Source organism: Balaenoptera acutorostrata, chromosome 10 (genome assembly GCF_949987535.1).
Source record: "Balaenoptera acutorostrata chromosome 10, mBalAcu1.1, whole genome shotgun sequence".
In the NCBI taxonomy this organism is placed as follows: Eukaryota; Metazoa; Chordata; class Mammalia; order Artiodactyla; family Balaenopteridae; genus Balaenoptera; species Balaenoptera acutorostrata.
In genome coordinates, this window is record NC_080073.1 from 7,321,003 (window position 1) to 7,341,749 (window position 20,747).

General features: G+C 39.3%; 1 protein-coding gene across 10 annotated transcripts in view; it reads right to left on the minus strand.

Annotated features, from left to right (window-relative positions):
* The window catches only part of FANCD2 (FA complementation group D2), a 56,076-nt gene that overhangs the window by 29,263 nt on the left and 6,066 nt on the right, over positions 1-20,747 (minus strand). For 5 of the 10 annotated variants that reach the window (XM_057555383.1, XM_057555384.1, XM_057555379.1 and 2 more), the window contains exons 7-18: positions 19,765-19,817; positions 16,981-17,059; positions 15,799-15,923; positions 14,696-14,783; positions 13,729-13,833; positions 12,457-12,557; positions 11,959-12,067; positions 11,698-11,733; positions 7,756-7,902; positions 5,732-5,866; positions 4,399-4,530; positions 2,810-2,920 (exon numbers count right to left, since the gene is read on the minus strand). In XM_057555383.1, coding sequence (XP_057411366.1) covers positions 2,810-2,920; positions 4,399-4,530; positions 5,732-5,866; positions 7,756-7,902; positions 11,698-11,733; positions 11,959-12,067; positions 12,457-12,557; positions 13,729-13,833; positions 14,696-14,783; positions 15,799-15,923; positions 16,981-17,059; positions 19,765-19,817 — 1,221 coding nt within the window. The remainder of the gene's footprint in view (positions 1-2,809; positions 2,921-4,398; positions 4,531-5,731; positions 5,867-7,755; positions 7,903-11,697; positions 11,734-11,958; positions 12,068-12,456; positions 12,558-13,728; positions 13,834-14,695; positions 14,784-15,798; positions 15,924-16,980; positions 17,060-19,764; positions 19,818-20,747) is intronic. The other 5 variants (XM_057555388.1, XM_057555382.1, XM_057555385.1 and 2 more) reach the window with 4 other exon arrangements.

The window sequence follows — 20,747 nt, forward strand, 5'->3', positions numbered from 1 at the left end:
AGGACACACATTTAGACCCACAGATAGAATAGATCCTAGAAATAAACCCTCACACGTATGGTCAATTGATTGTCCACAGAGGTGCCCAGACCACTCAATGGAAAAAGAGCCTTTTCAATAAAAGGTACTAGAAAAAACTGGATACCCACACACACAAAAATGAAGTTGAGGGACTTCCCTGGTGGTCCGGTGGGTAAGACTCTGCGTTTCCAATGCAGGGGGCCCAGGTTCAATCACTGGTCAGGGAACTGGATCCCGCATGCATGCCGCAACTAGGAGTTCGTATGCTGAAACTAAGAGTCCTCATGCTGCAAATGAGAAGTCCTCATGCTGCAACTAAGAAGTCCACATGCCACAACTAAGGATCCAGCACGCCGCGACGAGGATCCCGTGTGCCGCAACTAAGACCCGGCACAACCAAAATAAATAAATAAATTAATTAATTAATTAAAGACTGGTTTGTTTAAAAAAAATGAAGTTGAACCCTTACCTTATACCATATTTAAAAATTAACTCAAAGTGAATCAATGATTTAAATTTAAGAGCTAAAACTAAAACTCTGAGAAGAAATCATAGGGGAGATTTTTCATGACTTCAAATTCGGCAATTTTTTTTAAAGTATGATACCAAAAGCACCAGTAACAAAAGAAAAAAAATAGATTAGTTGGACTTCACCAAAACTACAACAAAGAACACTATCAAGACTAAAAGACAATCCACAGAACGGGAGGAAAAAATTTGCAAATCATATATCTGATAAGGGATTAATATCCAGAGTATATAAAGAACTCTTACACGTCAACAACAACAAAAAATAATCCATTTAAAAAGTGAGCAAAGGACTTGAATAGACTTTTTCCAAAGAAGATATACAAGGACCAATAAGCACACAACAAGATGTTCAACATCATTAGTCATCTGGGAAATGGAAATCAAAACCACAATGAGATACCACTTTTCAAATGGTAGGATAGTTAAACATAAAAAATAGAAAATAAGTGTTGGTAAGGATGTGGAAAAATTGGAACCCTCTACTGTTCATGGGAAAGTAAAATGGTGCACCCACTGTGGAAAACAGTTTGGTGGTTCCTCAAAATGTTAAACACAGAATCATCACATAACTCAGAAATTCCACTCCTAGGTATATACCCAAGAGAAGTGAAAACATGGACTCAAAGAGATACCTGTACATCAATGTCCATAGCAGCATTATTCAAAATAGCCAAAAGATGGAAAAAAGCCAATATCCATCAATGGGTGAATGGATGAACTAATTGCAGTCTATATATACAATGGAACACTATCAGCCATAAAAAGGAATAAAGTCCTGAGATATCCTACAACATGGAGGAACCGTGAACACATTATGCTAAGTGAAATAAGCCAGACACAAAAGGATAAATATTGTACGACTCTATTTAAATGCAGTACCTAGACGATGCAAATTCATAGAAGTATGTTAGAGGTTACCAGGGTGTAGAGAAAGGGAAATGGGGAGTTATTGCTTAATGGGGACAGAGTTTCTGTTCGGGATGATAAAAAAGTTCTGGAGATGGATAGTGGTGGTGGTTGCCCAACACTGTCAATGTACTTAATGCCACTGAGTTGTACACTTAAAATTGGTTCAAATAGTAAAATTTATCTTACGTATATTTTACCACAATTAAAAAATAAAATAGGGCTTCCCTGGTGGCACAGTGCTTAAGAATCCACCTGCCAAGGCAGGGGACACGGGTTTGAGCCCTGGTCCAGGAAGATCCCACATGCCGTGGAGCAACTAAGCCCGTGCGCCACAACTACTGAGTTCATGTGCCACAACTACAGAAGCCGTGCGCCTAGAGCCCGTGCTCCACAACAAGAGATGCCACTGCCCTGAGAAGCCTGCGCACTGCAACTAAGAGTAGCCCCCGCTTGCCACAACTAGAGAAAGCCTGCATGCAGCAACGAAGACCCAACGCAGCCATAAATAAATAAATTAATTAAAATAAAATAAAATAATGATGTAGCTCTATTATTACTGCCATGAAGAAATCGTCAAACTATACTGCTAAATGAAACAAGCAAGACACAGAACAAGAGGGTAAGGTGTGAAATATAGGTATACAAGTAAATACAAATTTGTTAATTCTCAAAACATCTCAGAAAGCCATAAGCTAATAACAGCGATTGCCTTTAGAGAACCAGATGCCTAGAGGACTGAGAGGGAGGAGACATCTTTCACTACCTTTCTATACCTTTTGAATTTTGTACCATGCGTGTATATTACCCAGCCAATTAATTTTAGTTAAAAAAAAAAAGTGCTGGTTGTTCAAAGTCACAGGCCAGTATGGATTACTGCCACAAGGTGGCACTAAAGACACAAAAGAGCTATGAGTTATGATTCCAACCTAATCTTTAGTTCCTTTGCCTGGCTTTTTCAGTGAATGATGCCCACAAATGAGAGCAGGCCCAGATGGAGTTCACATTAGATGGAGATGTTCCTTAGGGAACAAGGGAATTCCCTGTGTCCCCGTGGCACTCAGTACAGTACCTGAGTGGCTTTTCTTACTCAGTTTCATAATTAGCTGATTACAGACTCATTTTCACCCTAACGGACTAAGTTCCTTGAGGGCAGAAGGTCTAATATATACCTATCATCTCAGTGCTTGGCACACAGTAGACACCTAATGTTTGTAGTAAGAAAATAAACAAATGCTAGGACTACAGCTATGTACTCTATTTCTACCACTACACAGGCTGCAGTAATTTTGTTCAGCAAATTTCAGTTGAAGAGGTTTAAAAGATTCTTTCTCAACACACTGCCTCTTACCTGGATGTGACTGCTGGCTTCATGCTGTTTGCTAAATGCCAGTGTGCTGAGAATATAGAAGAGTTTTCGTATTTGCTGGGGTGACATATTACCCAGATAGTCTAGAATGCCCTGGGAGAAAAAAAAAGCCAATGATGAGATTAGCAGGTAACATTTTTTTACTTTAAATTAAAAAATTAAAATCCTCATAAGAGGCACACACAGATAGCCAGGCATCTGTTAAACAAAAGCTCCAGTTCTCTAAAACTATGCTCAGAGCCCAAAGGGTTGATGTTCTGCTTAGCCATGCTAACATACCTCCTCCTAGTTCCCCCTATTCTTTTTCTCCACACTTCCCTTTTTCTTAGTGAAAACAATATTCTGCCAAAAGTTATGTCTCTGACCTTATTTCTCAGCTTCTACCCCATGAATTACTTATTCATCCTCTACAGATATGGAAAGAGTCACAGGGGAGCTACTTACTTTTTGACCTTGGGCAAAGCCTGTTTTCTCATCTGTAAAATGGGGATAACAGGGCCTACATAGTTATCTTTCAAAGCCCAGACTTGATTATGTCAAACTCTCATTAAAAACCTGTAACAAGGGACTTCCCTGGTGGGGCAGTGGTTAAGAATTCGTCTGCCAATGCAGGGGACACGGGTTCGATCCCTGGTCGGGAAAGATCCCACATGCCACAGAGCAACTAAGCCCGTGCGCCACAACTACTGAGCCTGTGCTCTAGAGCCCACGAGCCACAACTACTGAAGCCCGCACACCTAGAGCCCGTGTTCCGCAACAAGAGAAGCCACCACAATGAGAAGCCCACACACAGCAATGAAGAGTAGAGAAAGCCTGCGTGCAACAACGAAGACCCAACACACTAAAAATAAATAAATAAATGAATTGGAAAAAAAAAAACAAACAAACAAACCTATAACAAGCTCCCTCTTGTCCATAAAATAAAGTTGCAACTCTTTAGCATAGTATTTAAGATCCTTCATAATCTGGCCCTGTCCTATGTCCTCACCTCCCACCACCGCTCACCTTATCCTATCCGCCAACCATGCTAATCTACCTGTCATCCCTCAGGCACACCATGGACATGGGTGGTGCCAATTTGCTTCTGTTCAAACTGTTCTCTGCCTAGATGTACTTCCCTTACTTTTTCTTGTCAAATCTCTATCCTTCAAGAATCACTCCAATGTTATCTCTTCTTTGAAGACTTCCCCAGTTAATTATTCCTGCTCTGGTGTATCTATAGCACGTTATTAGACAATTCATCACGTATTTACAGTGACTTACTTATGTGTCTTACTTTCTATCATCAAAGGCAAAGACTAACTTTTATATCCACAGCACCCAGAATAGAGCCTGGCACACAGTTAGGTAAAAACAAGTATTCACTGAATGAATTAATACATAGATAGATGAGTTATTTTTTCTATTATTTGCCCCATCACCCTCACCTCCATATCACCTGCTTCTACCAATTACAGTGCTCAATATCTAGAGTACAAAATAAATTGCTGTTAACTAACAGGTATCAGGTACCTCTCAAATATATGCAAGAAAGAAAAATGATTCAGTATGTCAATGGTAGGACTAGATACCTTCACAAAGACAGCATTCAGCCTCATAGCAGATGGGTTTAGAAGTACCAACTCTAGGAGGACATCCAGTGCAGTATCAACTTCAGCTTCGTTCCCACTGCAGATATGGGTCACTAGGGCACCAATCACTTCCTATACAGAGAAGAGTCAACAGGACAGTGTGAAGCTAAAATGTGGTATGGTCATCTAAAAGAGGTTCATGCCAGAGGCCATTCCAATCTCAACTTGGTTAAAATCCCAACCCACCCAATCCCATTGTCTAATTCTATTAACTAGTTTTCATTAACGTTAGATTCCGGAGGTTTAGGATTATGTCACTCTAACAACACTACCATCCAGTCTTCATTTATTTCCCATAATTTACCAGTGAGCACTGTCTAAACCCTCCTGATTTTGCTCCCTGGCGTAGTCTTTTTCTTTTTCTCATATGGGTTAAATATTACCCATTAAGTTGTGGTTGTACTTAATCTATTGAAATTTACTGAAAAGGTGGCACTCAAGGAGCTAAAAGTTTTTACAAGTTAGACTTGTATGTTTCAAGTAAACATGGGTCATGATGTTGTCTCTAAGACATTAAGATGGTTCCCCCCAAAAGTTTTATATGTCATTCTCCCTTTCCTTTATACTGCTGCTCCACACTGAGTCACATGGTTTTCTCAAGTGCAGCAGCTATCTCATGCCAGCTGAGTCTATAGCTCTGTTTTAAATTTTAAAAATTTTGTCTTCATTTTTAAAAGTTCCATTCAAATGTGCTTTAATGTTGTTAATAAAGGTATAGCATATATAAACAATACAAAATAAGACACTTTGTTCTTTGTTTTCATAATCACTTTCCATAAGTACAGCCCTCCCTGACTGGATATGTGCTACTAAATTTGGTGTCTCGTGTTCATGGTAACAGGGTTAGGCCCTCAGGCATTTCTCCTTCATTTCTTTTCCACCACACTTTTTTCTAGAGAACAACTCCAGGATCAACTGGCAGTTGATTATTTAGAGCTAAGTTTAAAACTGCCATGACTGTACTGTGAAAATTGCACGATAACCCCAGCCCTTTAAGCCAATGTTTGTTTGAAGCAGACTGGAGCTGGACCTTATTTTAGACTCAGAGAATTTTAAAGCTCAAAACACAGAGTTAGATCCTCAAGTCCAATCTCTTCATTTTGAGACTAGGACTAGAACTAAGTTTTCCCAACTCCCAGTTCAGAGTTCTTTCTCCTTCAATGCCTTCCAAACAAGAAGAAATAAAAACATCAGATCACATGCAAGTCATCTGGAATTGCATTTCTTTCCTTTTCTTTGTTCCCTCCTTCCCAAAATAAACATTTCAACATACCTGCTGGCAGTAAGTGTCAAAAAAGATAAATGCATATTTGTATATGAGACTGCCAAACAAAATTATGCTCTGGTCTAGGGAGTGCAACAAACTCTGCGCCAGTGACAAAATGGATGGACAAATATCCTTAAGAACCTTGAGGAGGGAAGAGTAGAGAGAAATGAAGCTGTGGGAGAAACTTAGTTATAGCATCTAGAGTTGCTATTGCTAACTCTTTTAAGATGTCAGAGTTCTCCCCAATTCTCATTTTAACTTAAGGAACCTTAATCTTTGTTTTACTCAGAATAATCCTTCACCATTCTGAGTTTCTCTCAGGATCAGTGAGATTCAACATACGGATAAGAATTGACCTGTAAGCTCAAGGAAGTTAAACCACAAGCCTAATAGCTGGTAATCTGTTCCTATCTGCCCAGTTTGGAACTAGAATCCAGATCTTCTAAATCCCAATTTCCTCACTTAATCATACTGCCTCCCTGGGGATATAGCAGGTCTCCTCTGCCTTGGTTATGATTTGAAATCAGTCTATAAGGTTCAATGCTAATTAAACTGATTTCTTTTAAATAACATCAAGAGGAGAACTGATCATGTCCTACCAAGAAGGTAGTAGGTGGACATTAATGGAACCAGAATAAATAATCAGTTATTAAGTCCAGTTTCTTTACTGATATCATCACAATTTTAAAAAAAATCTTAAATTAAGCACTGAAATTGGTATAATGCTTTACTGAGGAAAATGCAATAAAAAATTATATATGGTTTCTGCCCTACGCAAAATTATAGCCCAAAACATGTATCATAGCAGAAATAAGCAAAGAACTGTAAGATAAAATAATACAAACTTTAAATCCATTCCTAAATATAAAGTCTATTTATGTATGTATGTATGTATGTATGTATGTACATATTTATGGCTGCACTGGGTCTTTGTTCCTGCGCACAGGCTTTCTCTAGTTGCAGCGAGTGGATGCTACTCTTTGTTGAGGTGCGCAGGCTTCTCATTGTGGTGGCTTCTCTTGTTGTGGAGCTCGGGCTCTAGGCGCGAGGGCTTCAGTAGCTGTGGCTTGCTGGTTCTAGAGCACAGGCTCCGTAGTTGCGGCGCACGGGCTTAGTTGCTCTGTGGCATGTGGGATCTTCCCGGACCAGGGCTCGAACCCGTGTCCCCTGCATTGGCAAGCGGATCCTTAACCACTGTGCCACAAGGGAAGCCCATAAATATAAAGTCTTAAGACGCAGCTACATATTCTCATTAGTTCCTAACTCAGGTCCTAAACCTCTGGTTCACCCAGTTTTCTAAGAAGGTATATACACTATTAATATCCTGAATATTCACCTGGAAAACACCATTCCTAGATTATAAAATTCCAATTCAAATGGTTTATATTTCAACAGGAATGATCATCTCAGGGTCATAGTGTTGAATGGCTAAATAGTGATGGTTCAATAGATACAAAATTATGTCTCTATTACCATTCCTCTGATCCTGTTATACTCAGGAGTTTTTAGAAACTACTTAAAACAGGATACAGAAGGCAAGTTTATCAAAGTTGCAGATCATAGAGAGCTAGACAATTAAAATGATTAACATAAAATTAAGATTCAAAAGTCTCAATGGGCTTGAACAATGGGCTGAAACTAATAAGATGACATTTTATAAGGGAGCTGTAAAAGTTTTCTATTCTAGGTTAAAAATAAAGCTATATAAGTATGTCATTAGAAGACCTGAATTGCAATATTTCCTATAAAAAAAGAATTTGGGGTTGAGTCTAGTAAGTTCAACATAAACCAATTTTGTGACTTTTTTGCTAAAAACATGAAAACCGATCTTAGTTTGATTTGATTAACATCATAATGTCTCAATCAAGGTAAGTAATAATCCTACTATGTTTTGAAATATACTGAGCTCCCTGCCAAACATCTACACCCAGCAAAGCTGGTAGTGTCATGATTCCCATACTGAGTAGGAAAGGTTAAAACGACCTCTCTAAAATTTTAAGACTAATGCTGCCTGATTCTCTGACACTTACCACGTAATGAACATAGAATGTACTCTGTAGCAGCTGTTCTTCAAAGCAGCCTGATCGAATCTTATTTCTTAGCACCCTCTCAATGTACTTCTTTGTCTGAGTGTTGGTGCTATAGATGATGAAGAGCATTGCCAGGTCAAGAATCTGCTGTCAATAAATATGCAACAACACGAAAACAGTTTAATAAATCAGTACATTTACTACAACAAAACAGCAGCTCTCAACTTTTTCCCATTAAAACAAAGAATTCTCATTTGCTCAACATCCTCTCATGGGAGCACCTATGTTTTCATAAAACCCAGAAATATTTTTTAGAGAAATAAAGTGCCACAACTATTAACCACTGGTACCTTTTAAAAAAATATTGGAATACAAGCAAAAGTAGTATTATTACAGAAATAACTTTGAATAGCTTCACATTTATTATGGAAAAAAAGATTAAGTCTCTTGCCAACTTCAGTATAAATTTTCATTATTATTAGGAAAATTACTTTGTGAAAAGTTGTAAAGTCTGTAAATGTCTGTCAAAATGAAAAAGGTTATATAAGTTATGATGGTCATTTTCAGCACATTATATGGCCATTAAAAATGAGATAGGGGACTTCCCTGGTGGCACAGTGGTTAAGAATCAGCCTGCCAATGCAGGGGACACGGGTTTGAGCCCTGGTCTGGGAAGATCCCACATGCTGCAGAGCAACTAAGCCCGTGCACCACAACTACTGAAGCCCGCGCACCTAGAACCTTTGCTCCGCAACAGGAGAAGCCACCGCAATGAGAAGCCCACGCACCACAACAAAGACCCATCGCAGGCAAGAATCAACAATTAAATACATTTATTTATTTAATTATTTATTAAAAAAAGAGAGAGAGAGAGAGATAGGCTAGAGACTTCCCTGGCGGTCCAGCGGTTAAGATTCCACGCTTCCAATACAGGCGGTGTGGGTAAGGTAACAGACCTCACATGCCGTGTGGTGCACCCCAAACAAATATTTTTTTTAATTAAAAAATTAAAAAATATTTAAAAAAATGAGATAGGCTATATTTTTTGACAAAGACATTCACAACATATTGTGAAGCAAAAGAAAGCAACCTGCAATAATCATAGTAATTCTATTTTTGTAAAAACAATATACAAGTACAAATATGTATAAGAGTGAGTGTGCCTGCACTTGCACACACATACAACTTGTATATGAATAGGAAAAAATCTGGAAGAATGATTATCCATGAAGAGTGGCACAGAGAGTGGAGGTAAACTTTATTTTACACATATTTAGATTACTTGTGGGGTTTTTTTCTCCCCAATTAGCTTGTATTACCTATGTTTAAAAAAAAAAAAAGAGGGACTTCCCTGGTGGTCCAGTGGTTAAGAATCTGCCGTCCAATGCAGGGGATGCAGGTTCGATCTGTGGTCAGGGAACTAAGATCCCATATGCCACAGGGCAACTAAGCCCGCGTGCTGCCAAGTACTGAGCCCAATGCGCTCTAGAGCCCATGCGCCACAACTACTAAGCCTGCACACCACAACTAGAGAGCCCAAGGGCTGCAGCTGCTGAGCCTGTGTGCCAAAACTAGAGAGAAGACCGCACGACACAACAAAAGATGCTTCATGCTGCAACTAAGACCCGACGTAGCCAAATAAATAAATAAAGAGTTACAGCTGCCAAGTAACAGAAAAATATTTTTAAAAAAAGAGAGAGAGAGAGAGAGACAGAGAAGTTAAAAAGTCAAGCAGGACAAAACAGAAAAACACAAATTACTTGGAACTCACACAACTCAAAAGCAAAAAAACAAACAATCCAATTAAAAGATGGACAGGGAATCTGAATAGAAATTTTTCCAAAGAAGACATACAGATAGCCAACCTCCACGTAATGATGTTCAACATCACTAATCATCAGGGAAACGCAAATCAAAACCACAATGAGATACCACTTCGCACCTGCCAGGACGGCTATCATCAAAAGGACAAAAAATAACATATGTTGGCAAGGATGTAGAGAAGAGGGAACCCTTGTGCACTGTTGGTGGAAATGTAAGTTGATGCAACCACTATGGAAAACGGTATGGTGGTTCCTCAAAAAAATAAAAATAGAATTACTATAGATCCAGCAATTCCACTTCTGGCTACGTATCTTAAGAAAACAAAAAACACTAATTCGCAAAGATATCTGCACCCCATGTTCATTAGAGCATTATTTACAATAGCCAAGACATGGAAACAACTCAAGTGTCCACTGATGGAATGGATAAAGAAAATGTGATATAAACACACACACTCTTTCTAGATTATTCAACCATAAAAAAGAACAAATCTTGCTATTGGCAACAACATGGATGAACCCTGAAGGCATTATGCTAAGTGAAATAAGTCAGACAGAGAAAGACAAATAGTGTATGATTTCAATTATATGTGGAATCTAAAAAATAAAACAAACAAAAATGAACTCACAAATACAGAGAACAGATTGGTGGTTGCCAGAGGTAGGGGTAGGGAGTTGGTAGGGAGTTGGTAAAGGGGGCCAAAAGGTACAAATTTCAGTTATAAAATAAATAAGTCATGGGGGTGTAATGTACAGCATGGTGAATATAGTTAATAATACTGTATTGCACATTTGAAAGTTACTAAGAGAGTAGACCTTAAAAGTTCTCATCACAAGTAAAAAAAAAACGGCAGCTATGTATGGTGATGGACATTAACGACTTATTGTGGTGATCATTTTGCAATATATACAAGTAACAGATCATTACATTGTACACCTGAAACTAATATAAAATATCAATATCTCAATTAATGAGAAAAGATATTTTAATAAATGTTAGATGTTCTAATTAATAAAAGCAAAAACAATAAATTACTTGAGACATCCTTTCACTGAAGGCCCAACTCAGACACCAAAATCGTGACAGATTATAGCAGAACAGAATACAGTTATTAAAAATGACAATAAAAGGACTGCCCTCACGGTCCAGTGGTTAAGACTCCATGCTCCCAATCCGGGGGCATGGGTTCAATCCCTGGTTGGGGAAGATCCTGCACGTGGCGTGGCACGGCCGAAAAAAAAAAAAGACAATAAATACAATGCAGAAGCGTGCAAAATGTTTATGACACAATGTGAAGAGAAAAAAAATCCAGAATACAAAATTATATTTATACAATGATCAGAAATGTGTAAAAACAGCTATGCAGGAGGTCAAGGGTTATGCAATAATAAAACCGTTGTCTTGGATATTTTGATTCCCTACCCACCCACAACCTGGCAACCACAAAAAATTATTGTTTTTCATTGTTTTATTCAGTATCACAGCAGCTTTTAAAATAGTCATCCAACAACTGGAAAATCCAACTAACAAAACTCTACAAAACAAGAGATTCCAACTAAAGAAAATCCTTAAAGGGAACCAATCAGTACACAAGAAATTCAATCATCTGTCTTCTTGACTGAAGAAAGTATCTCCAGATTTAAGACAGATTCAGTACCACTGCCCTGAGAGTAGATGGACTATTTGATTCACTTCTGTCAGGTAAAGGAAAGTGAAACATGAAATGCCACTATCCTGACAATTCCATGTGGTGGGAGGAAGGGCAATCAGACAGACAGAGGGGCCTGAATACCTAACTCATGACCCAGGTGACTCTAGTCCTCACCTCCTCATGGGAGGGGGACTCAGCTTCTTTGACTGCAACTCACTATGCCTGTTTGGAATGTTACTATTTCCCCTTATGGATATTTTATTTCATTTTACTGCCAGAATAAAGATCATCTGGCAAGTCACCCCTTCAGACCATCTTCCTCAGGCAGCTAATGTTTATTAGAGCAGCTATGAAAGTCACAGAAGGGATGACTGGAAGGAGCCAGAGAAAACAGCAGGAAGGAAAGCCAGCAAATATTACTAATTTTACATCTGCAATACTTAAAATTCATAGTACATGAACATTACCTTGTGTTCCGACACTGAGGTGGTGTTTTCAATTGCCTGTAAAAACAAGGGTTACAAAAATATTACAACACATAAGAACACCTTTCGCCTTATTCAGCATGCTCTGTTCTCTTATCTGAGAACCAATCTGCCCATCTGGCAACCATCATCTATTATTTCTACTTGACTGACTTTTAAGACTTTTATTTCAACTATCTTTACTTACACATCTGTCACTGATTGCCACCCATTTCTTCCTCAATGTTTAAAGATCTCACTCACCTTAATCCAGGCTTCTGAAACGATTTTCTCATATCTAACAGCTGACTTTATTACGTCAAAGAGAAGAATAACACAGTCTTGACCGCTGTTTTCTTGATTTCCTGAAGAACTACAAGTAGCAGAGGGAAAAAAAAATCATTCTTCCACTTACCAGAGAGGAACCTGTAAGATCTGGGTTCCTGCTTACTAGCCATGTGCCTTAAAACAAGTCACAACTTCATGTGTACAATGGCTAGTAAAATTGTACTGCAGTCTATCTGGAATTGATCTGCAGAGCAAAGGGAATACACACACACACACACACATATACACACATACAGATACTTACACATAGAAATATGATTTGAAAAACTGTATAGTAGTACATGATTGTAATACTACTACCACTATTTGTAGTTGTTAAGTATTAAGATCTTCTGTCCTGGCTTCAGGATAAATGTCAGAAAACTTTCCTTGCCTATGTGAGAAAAAGGGTGATAACTGTCCATGAGTTTATACCTCGTTTGTCCTTTATTTTTCAACTTGCTTTGAGAAGCCTGCAACCATGATGGCAAAATACAATGCTGCAGATCCAAATTCTCCCGAAGCTCAGAAATTACCTATGGCAAATAAATATTAGCTATGTGTTCTGCTCATTCATAGCAGATAGGCACAATCTATTCTTTCAATAGAAAAACCATAACTTTCTCCTGAAAGACTGAGGAAGAAGTATTAAATTAAATGTATTGTTGGGACTTCCCTGGTGATCCAGTGGTTGAGAATCCGCCTTCCATTGCAGGGGACACAGGTCTGATCCCTGGTCGGGGAAGTAAGATCCCATATGTCACGGGGCAACTATGCCTGTGTGCCGCAACTACTGAGACCACACACCCTGGAGCCCGTGCATCACAACCACAGAGAAGTCCACGTGCCCCAAGAGAAGAGCCCACGTGCCACAACGAAAGATCCTATGTGCTGCAACTAAGACCTGACACAGACAAAAATAAATAAAATAAAGTGTTTTACTTACTTAACTAATTAAATGTATTGTTAAACAAGGCATTTTGAAAAAGGCAGCTGATGAAAATAGCTAATGTGAGTATAGTATGCCATGTTATTTACTTTATTATTTTTTAAAATATTTATTTATTTATTATTTTTGGCTGCATCAGGTCTTAGTTGTGGTACGTGGGATCTTTTGTTGCAGCACGTGGGATCTTTCGTTGTGGCGTGCAGGCTTCTCTCTAGCTGTGGTGCTCAGGCTCCAGAGCGCATGGGCTCTGTAGTTGTGGCACTCGGGCTCTGTAGTTGCAGCACATGGGCTTTCTAGTTGTGGTGCGTGGGCTCAGTAGTTGTGGCACATGGGCTTAGCTGCCCTGTGGCACATGGGATCTTAGTTCCCTAAAAGGGATTGAACCCGCGTCCCCTGCATTGGAAGGTGGATTCATAACCACTGGACCACCAGGGAAGTCCCCGTCATGCTCTTTAAAATTTCAGAATTCCTTCAGGCATTACACTGAAATAGCAAATATAACCTGTAGCAGCTTATACAGAACAACAAGTCTGGGTAGTAGCTCCATTCTCTCCCCTGCTGGATTAATCAGCATTATCAATTAGTTTTGGGACGGAGACGAGCAATTAGAACTGATTAATTTAAATGATTTATCTTGATGTATCTTCCTCAAGGTTAGTCTTTTTTTGACTTCTGAGTCTCACAAGGGCACCACTGCTACCCCCTGTACCTGCTAGGATCTAGCTGCCTACAGTGTTTGTTGGGAAACAGTAGAGTACCTCAAGTGCATCCGTGGCTGTTATGGAATGAAGAATGAACTTGATGATCATAGGTAAATCGTCCAACATGACAGATGACAGCTTACCCATCACTAACTTGCGGACCTAAACATAAAAAGCACAAAAACCTTACATATTTTCATGTTAATGCCTCAATCTAGTACTGACTCGTTAGGTAAAATTAGAAAAATTATTTCTCTCACTCAGTTTTCTCACTTGTAATTTTGGAAGAAAAACGTCTCATTTTATTTTTTTTCCAAATTACAAGCTTTCAATTGTTAACGCTACAGCTTCTTCAAAAACAGACGGGTGATAAATGTGAAAGTCTTCTTCTCTTAATTTTGGAGCCTGAATTTTCCACTGGTTAGAGGAAGGCATAAAAAGTTGTTATTCCTATGGGAGCAGTTTGTAACTATACAGGCAATACAGAAGATTTGCACTAAAACATACTGATTAAAAATGAGCAGTTAGGGCTTCCCTGGTGGCGCAGTGGTTGAGAATCTGCCTGCCAATGCAGGGGACACGGGTTCGAGCCCTGGTCTGGGAAGATCCCACATGCCGCGGAGCAACTGGGCCCGTGAGCCACAACTACTGGGCCTGCGCGTCTGGAGCCTGTGCTCCGCAACAAGAGAGGCCGCGACAGTGAGAGGCCCGCGACCGCGATGAACAGTGGCCCCCGCTCGCCACAACCAAAGAAAGCCCTCACACAGAAACGAAGACCCAACACAGCCAAAAATAAATAAATAAATAAATTAATTAATTAATTTAAAAAAAAAATGAGCAGTTAGTCTATCATAGTATGGCATATGAAATTCACTGAAAAGAAAAAAGAGAGCAAACGTCATTCAGCATTGTTTCAAAATGAAATTTTCATTATATGCGATTGGTCCAAGGCAATGACTGACTGACATTGGTTCTGGGAAGCGAGCAAGCTGGCGCTCTTTCTGGAGAGCAGAGTCCTCCCTACCTTAGTCAGGAGCTTTGGCTCAAGTCGGAGACTAGACAGGACATCCAGGATGGGGACAGTGAGCAGAGTATTCTCTGTTAGAAGGTCACTGTGAATAGTAGAAAGAGAGAAGGTGTGCAAATTTTAACAGAGCTGGGCAAATAATGACGGGAAAATCACTTTTACACACCTAATCCTAAGCCAGACTTCATATTCATGACACATACACGGGTCTACTCAAATATATACTCATTATTAGAAAAGAAAGAAAGTATACAGATCTACTCAAATATACATTCATTGGGGCTTCCCTGGTGGCACAGTGGTTAAGAATCCGCCTGCCATTGCAGGGGACACGGGTTTGAGCCCTGGTCCGGGAAGATCCCACATGCCACGGAGCAACTAAGCCCGTGCGCCACAACTACTAAGCCTGCGTTCTAAAGCTCGCAAGCCACAATTACTGAGCTCGCGTGCCACAACTACTAAAGCCCGCACACCTAGAGCCTGTGCTCCGCAGGAAGAGAAGCCACCACAATGAGAAGCCCACGCACTGCAACGAAGACGCAACACAGCCAAAAATAATTAATTAATTGTTAAAACCAGGGAGTTCCCTGGTGGCGCAGTTGTTAAGAATCCGCCTGCCAATGCAGGGGACAAGGGTTCGATCAGTGGTCCAGGAAGATCCCACGTCGCGGAGCCACTAAGCCCACATGCTGCAACTACTGAGCCCACGCACCACAACTACTGAAACCTGTGCACTCTAGGGCCCACGTGCCACAACTACTGAGCCTTTGTGCTGCAACTACTGAAGCCTGCGCGCCTAGAGCCTGTGCTCAGCAACAAGAGAAGCCACCGTAATGAGAAGCCCGTGCACTGCAACGAAGAGTAGCCCCCGCTCGCTGCAACTAGAGAAAGCCCACACGCAGCAACAAAGACACAACGCAGCCAAAAAAAAAAAAAAACACTCATTATTAGAAAAGCAAGTCAAATTCCATACCCTAGAAAGATGGGTATCATCCTCTTTTATAAAAAAAGAAACACATTATTACTACTCTTTTTATACTGCAGTGATAAGGCTCCCAAAGTGAAGTCTTGCTCAAGATGCCAACGAGGTGCTTACCCACCTGAGTTCTTTCCCCACATCAGCATGCTGGGAATCCCCTAGGATCTCAGGTAGGCTGGTGACAAAGTCATGCTGCAGGTACACTGGAGCAATACTGATCAGCTGCATGATCTTGGTGGTGAGATCCTGCAGTGGAGGAGACTATTAGAATTGTAACACTACCCAGAATAGAGAAAGACTTCCTACTCAAGAAAAGTAGAGCTAGAATTATTTTGTGTACAATATGACAACTACACACACACTCAAAGCTCAAAGCCTAAAATCAGAGGTAAGTGACCCAGAGATTTTCACACATGAGATGGTACATAGAAAAAAAATAGGCTGGATGGCATATTATTTAATACCTTTTTTTTTTTTTTTTTTTTAATTTTTTGGCTGCACCGAGCAGCTTGTGAGATATTAGTTCCCCGACCAGGGACTGGACCCGGGCCCCTGGCAGGGAGAGTGCAGAGTCTTAACCACTGGACTGCTAGGGAAGTCCAACAATTGGGGGTTCTTTTGCTTTTTTTTTTCCCTTTTCTACTGTCTTTATTTCACTTAATCTTCACAACTGTGTTCCCATTTTTAAATGTAGGGATATGTGTTGCTCAAGGATACACAATTAATAAGTGGCAGGCCCAAAATTCCAGCCCAGATGAGATTCCAAAACTCATGTTCTTCCAAATAAAGACTGAGCCTTTGAATGTCTGACAAAAATTAGTAGAATGATTTAAGAACTCTGAAAAGAAATGGGCCTTAAGCAATAGGCTCAGAACAGATTCAACTTTACCAAGGTGCTTAGTAAGAAGTAACATAATCCCAAAGAAATTTTCCTCAATGTGTAATTAAAATAACACATTTGCAGTGAAGTAGGATGGTTTCGGATCTCATTGCTTTTGAGAAATAAAACATAATAATAATCTCTGTACTTTGAGAAGTTAATGAATTCCTTCCAAATATTTAATTTATTTAATAAATGACATCCAGTCATCATAATTAGATACATTTCTTATTTTAGAGAAATTTAATGGGTGAAATAACCATGGTTTTCAAATTATTAAAGCTAAAAAAGATAATGGATAGAAAAATATGAATTTTTTGTTTAGAAAGGAAAAAATACCATGTAAATGCCAAAAGTTTGGTTGTTAAGTGTGGAAAACATACTCTCTATAAATCCAAGAGACAGAAAAAGTCCCCAACTTACCTTACTATCCACAACTCTGTCAAGCCACTTCAGTTGATTGATGATGAGTCGAGGCATGTTGAGTCCATCACTGTTCACGCTGAATGTTAGGATGGATGAGAAGTCAGGAACGTAGCCTTTCTGACTTACACAGCAGCAAGCATTAATACTGCATGCAACATTTTCAGCCATTCAGTTAACATTTACTAAACACTTACCATGCGTTGCACACTGTGCTAAACACACAGGTAATACAAAAAAAAGCATGAGACATATGCTTATGTATGTTGAGACAGATGTCTGGAAGAAGACGCACTAAACTGTTAGTGGCTATATCTGGGGAGGGTTTAGAGAGGGGAAGAAAGGTCTGGAGAGTATCTCTTAAAATATATGAACAATTTAAAAAAATAAAGGTAACAAACTTTAACAAATTGAGTAAGATAAATTGTTTTTAAAGGTAAACAACTGGAACTTCCCTGGTGGTGCAGTGGTTAAGAATCTGCCTGCCAATGCAGGGGACACGGGTTCGAGCCATGGCCCGGGAAGGTCCCACATGCCGCAAAGCAACTAAGCCCATGTGCCACAACTACTGAGCCTGCGCTCTAGAGCCCGCGAGCCACAACTACTGAGCCCACGCCCCTAGAGCCCATGCTCCGCAGCAAGAGAAGACACCGCAATAAGCCCACACACCGCAACAAAGAGTAGCCCCTCCTCGTGGCAACTAGAGAAAGCCTGCGCACAAGGCCCAAAGCAGCCAAAATAAATTTTAAAAATAAATAAAATAAATTTTAAAACTAAATAAATAAAATAAAAGGTAAAAAACTAATTACATCAATGTGGTAAGTACCAAAAAATGCAAGTAATTTTTACCACTATGGAAACAGGTCAGATTTAGACTATGTCAAAGTACTAAAAACCATTTAAGGATGAAGAGAAGTTGGCTCAGTATTAGTATTATCATTAATATAACAATATTTATTAATAATCATTAATTATTATTCATTAATCTTCATAATAAATTATTATAAATAATTTCCCAGTATTATTTCCCCTAAAATGACAGTCTCTGCCTTCTTCCCAGCCTCCTATATCTAACTTTTGGACCACCTCCAGCACTTCTTGACAGCATTCTCAGTCTTGTTTACTATAGACAAATTTAACTGCTAAAAAAGACTTAGCCAGGACACAAAGCACAGTGCAAGCCATTCAGGCAAACCATGAATCTCTAAAGATAAATCTTCAAGTTTACTATTGTTACATACAAGACCCAGAAGCAGCACATATTAAAAAGGAGGAAATAAAAATTACCTAAATCCTCTCACCCAGAGAGGTCCACCATTGATATACATGTGTATATTTATCTATGTAAATGTGTATGTATGTACCTTTTTTAAACAAAATACTGAGTGGAACTGTAAATACTGATTTGTAGCCTTTTTTTTCAATTAATGCATGGTATTAAATAATCCTCTTTATAATTTTTAATGTCCACATGATATTCCATTATGTGGATATACCTAATTTACTTAACCAATCTCCTATAGTTGAATATCTCAGTTTACAATTTTTGTTACTTTAAATGGTAATATTATTCATTACTGTTTTCATTCAGAGGTATTGCCTTAGGATAAATTTGGAGGCATGGCTGAACATTTAAGGGTATGCAAAATCTTAGGTTTTGATACACACAACCTACTGCCCTTCAGAGTAATTACATTGCTTTATATGTTTACCAGTGATATATGAGCATGCCTGTTCATCGCACTCAACAAGGGAGATCCTTTGAGAAGGAAAAAAATCTATTTACTGTTTGAAATTGTTGTCTTTGATTATTAATGAACTTGAGCATTAAAAAAAAGTGTTTAGTGCTCTTATATTTCTTCTCCGTGAATTGTCTATTCATGACCTTTATCTACTTTTCTGTTAGGCTGTTCTTTTTTTCTCTTATTTTTTTATTATTACTATTTTTAAGTAAATTTATTTATTCATTTTTATTTCTGGCTGCATTGGGTCTTCGTTGCTGTGCACAGGCTTTCTCTAGTTATGGCGAGTGGGGGCTACTCTTCATTGTGGTGCGCGGACTTATCATTGCAGTGGCTTCTCTTGTTGCGGAGCACGGGCTCTAGGTGCGCGGGCGTCAGTAGTTGTGGCATGTGGGCTCAGTAGTTGTGGCTGGCGGGCTCTAGAGTGCAGGCTCAGTAGTTGTGGCGCACGGGCTTAGTTGCTCTGCGGCATGTGGGATCTTCTCAGACCAGGGCTCGAACCCGCGTCCCCTGCATTGGCAGGCAGATTCTTAACCACTGTGCCAAAAGGGAAGTCCCTTAGTTATTTTTTAAAGTAAAAAAGAATTTTTTTGGGGGCCACACCACGCGGCTTGCAGGATCTTAGTTCCCCCGACCAAGGATCAAACCCAGGCCCCAAGAGAGTGAAAGCCCGGAATCCTGACCACTGGACCGCCAGGAAATTCCCTTAAAGTAAATTTTAAAAAATGGTAGCACACATGAAGTATAAAATTGAAAAGGTAAAAGGTATTCAGAGAATATATAACTCCAGCCAACTGGCTCCACTCCTGGGAGACAACCACTATTACCCATTTATTGTGTATCCTTCTAGGAATACATGGACATATAAATAGATAAAATTTCAAAGAAAGTCACCCTAGTAAAACTTGAGTAGTCATTTAAGAATCTGGAGTCATAGTAAATACGATCTTCAGACATACCAATGATGCTTCAGAGCAACCTTTTCAGAGAGAAACATAAGTACACCAGGGTACTTTGAGCATTCCAGAGTAACTCCACTTACTTTTTGAAAAGAAATTCTGGCAACTTTTCAAATAAGATTTTGATAATGGCAGGCTAAAAAAGAAGACATAGGGAGTTAGGAGATTGTCTCGAAATGTACAACAGAAATGTATAATTAGCTGTAATTCTCTCCAACGAGAGTTCTTGGAGGAAAAACCCTGCTATAATTGAAATTCTCATTATAAGAATGTCCACCTGGCGGGAATGTAAATTGATACAGCCACTATAGAGAACAGTATGGAGGTTCCTTAAAAAACTAAAAATAGAACTACCATATGACCCAGCAATCCCACTACTGGGCATGTACCCTGAGAAAACCATAATTCAAAAGATACATGTACCACAATGTTCACTGAAGCACTATTTACAATAGCCAGGACATGGAAGCAAACTAAATGTCCACTGACAGATGAATGGATAAAGAAGATGTGGCACATATATACAATGGAATACTAATCAGGCATAAAAAGAAACAAAATTGAGTTATTTGTAGTGAGGTGGATGGACCTAGAGTCTGTCATTCATAGTGAAGTCAGTCAGAAAGAGAAAAACAAATACTGTATGCTAACACATATATATGGAATCTAAAAAAAATATATATGGTTCTAATGTACCTAGTGGCAGGACAGGAATAAAGACACAGACGTAGAGAATGTACGTGAGGACACGGGGAGGGGGAAGGGTAAGCTGGGACGAAGTGAGAGAGTGGCATGTACTTATATATACAACCAAACGTAAAATAGATAGCTAGTGGGAAGCAGCTGCATAGCACAGGGAGATCAGCTAGGTGCTTTGTGACCACCTAGAGGGATGGGATAGGGAAGAGTGGGAGGGAGGCTCAAGAGGGAGGGGGTATGGGGATATATATACACATATAGCTGATTCACTTTGTTATACAGCAGAAACTAACACAACATTGTAAAGCAATTATACTCCAATAAAGATGTAAAAATAAAAAAGTATGTCCACATGAATGCTGCCTAT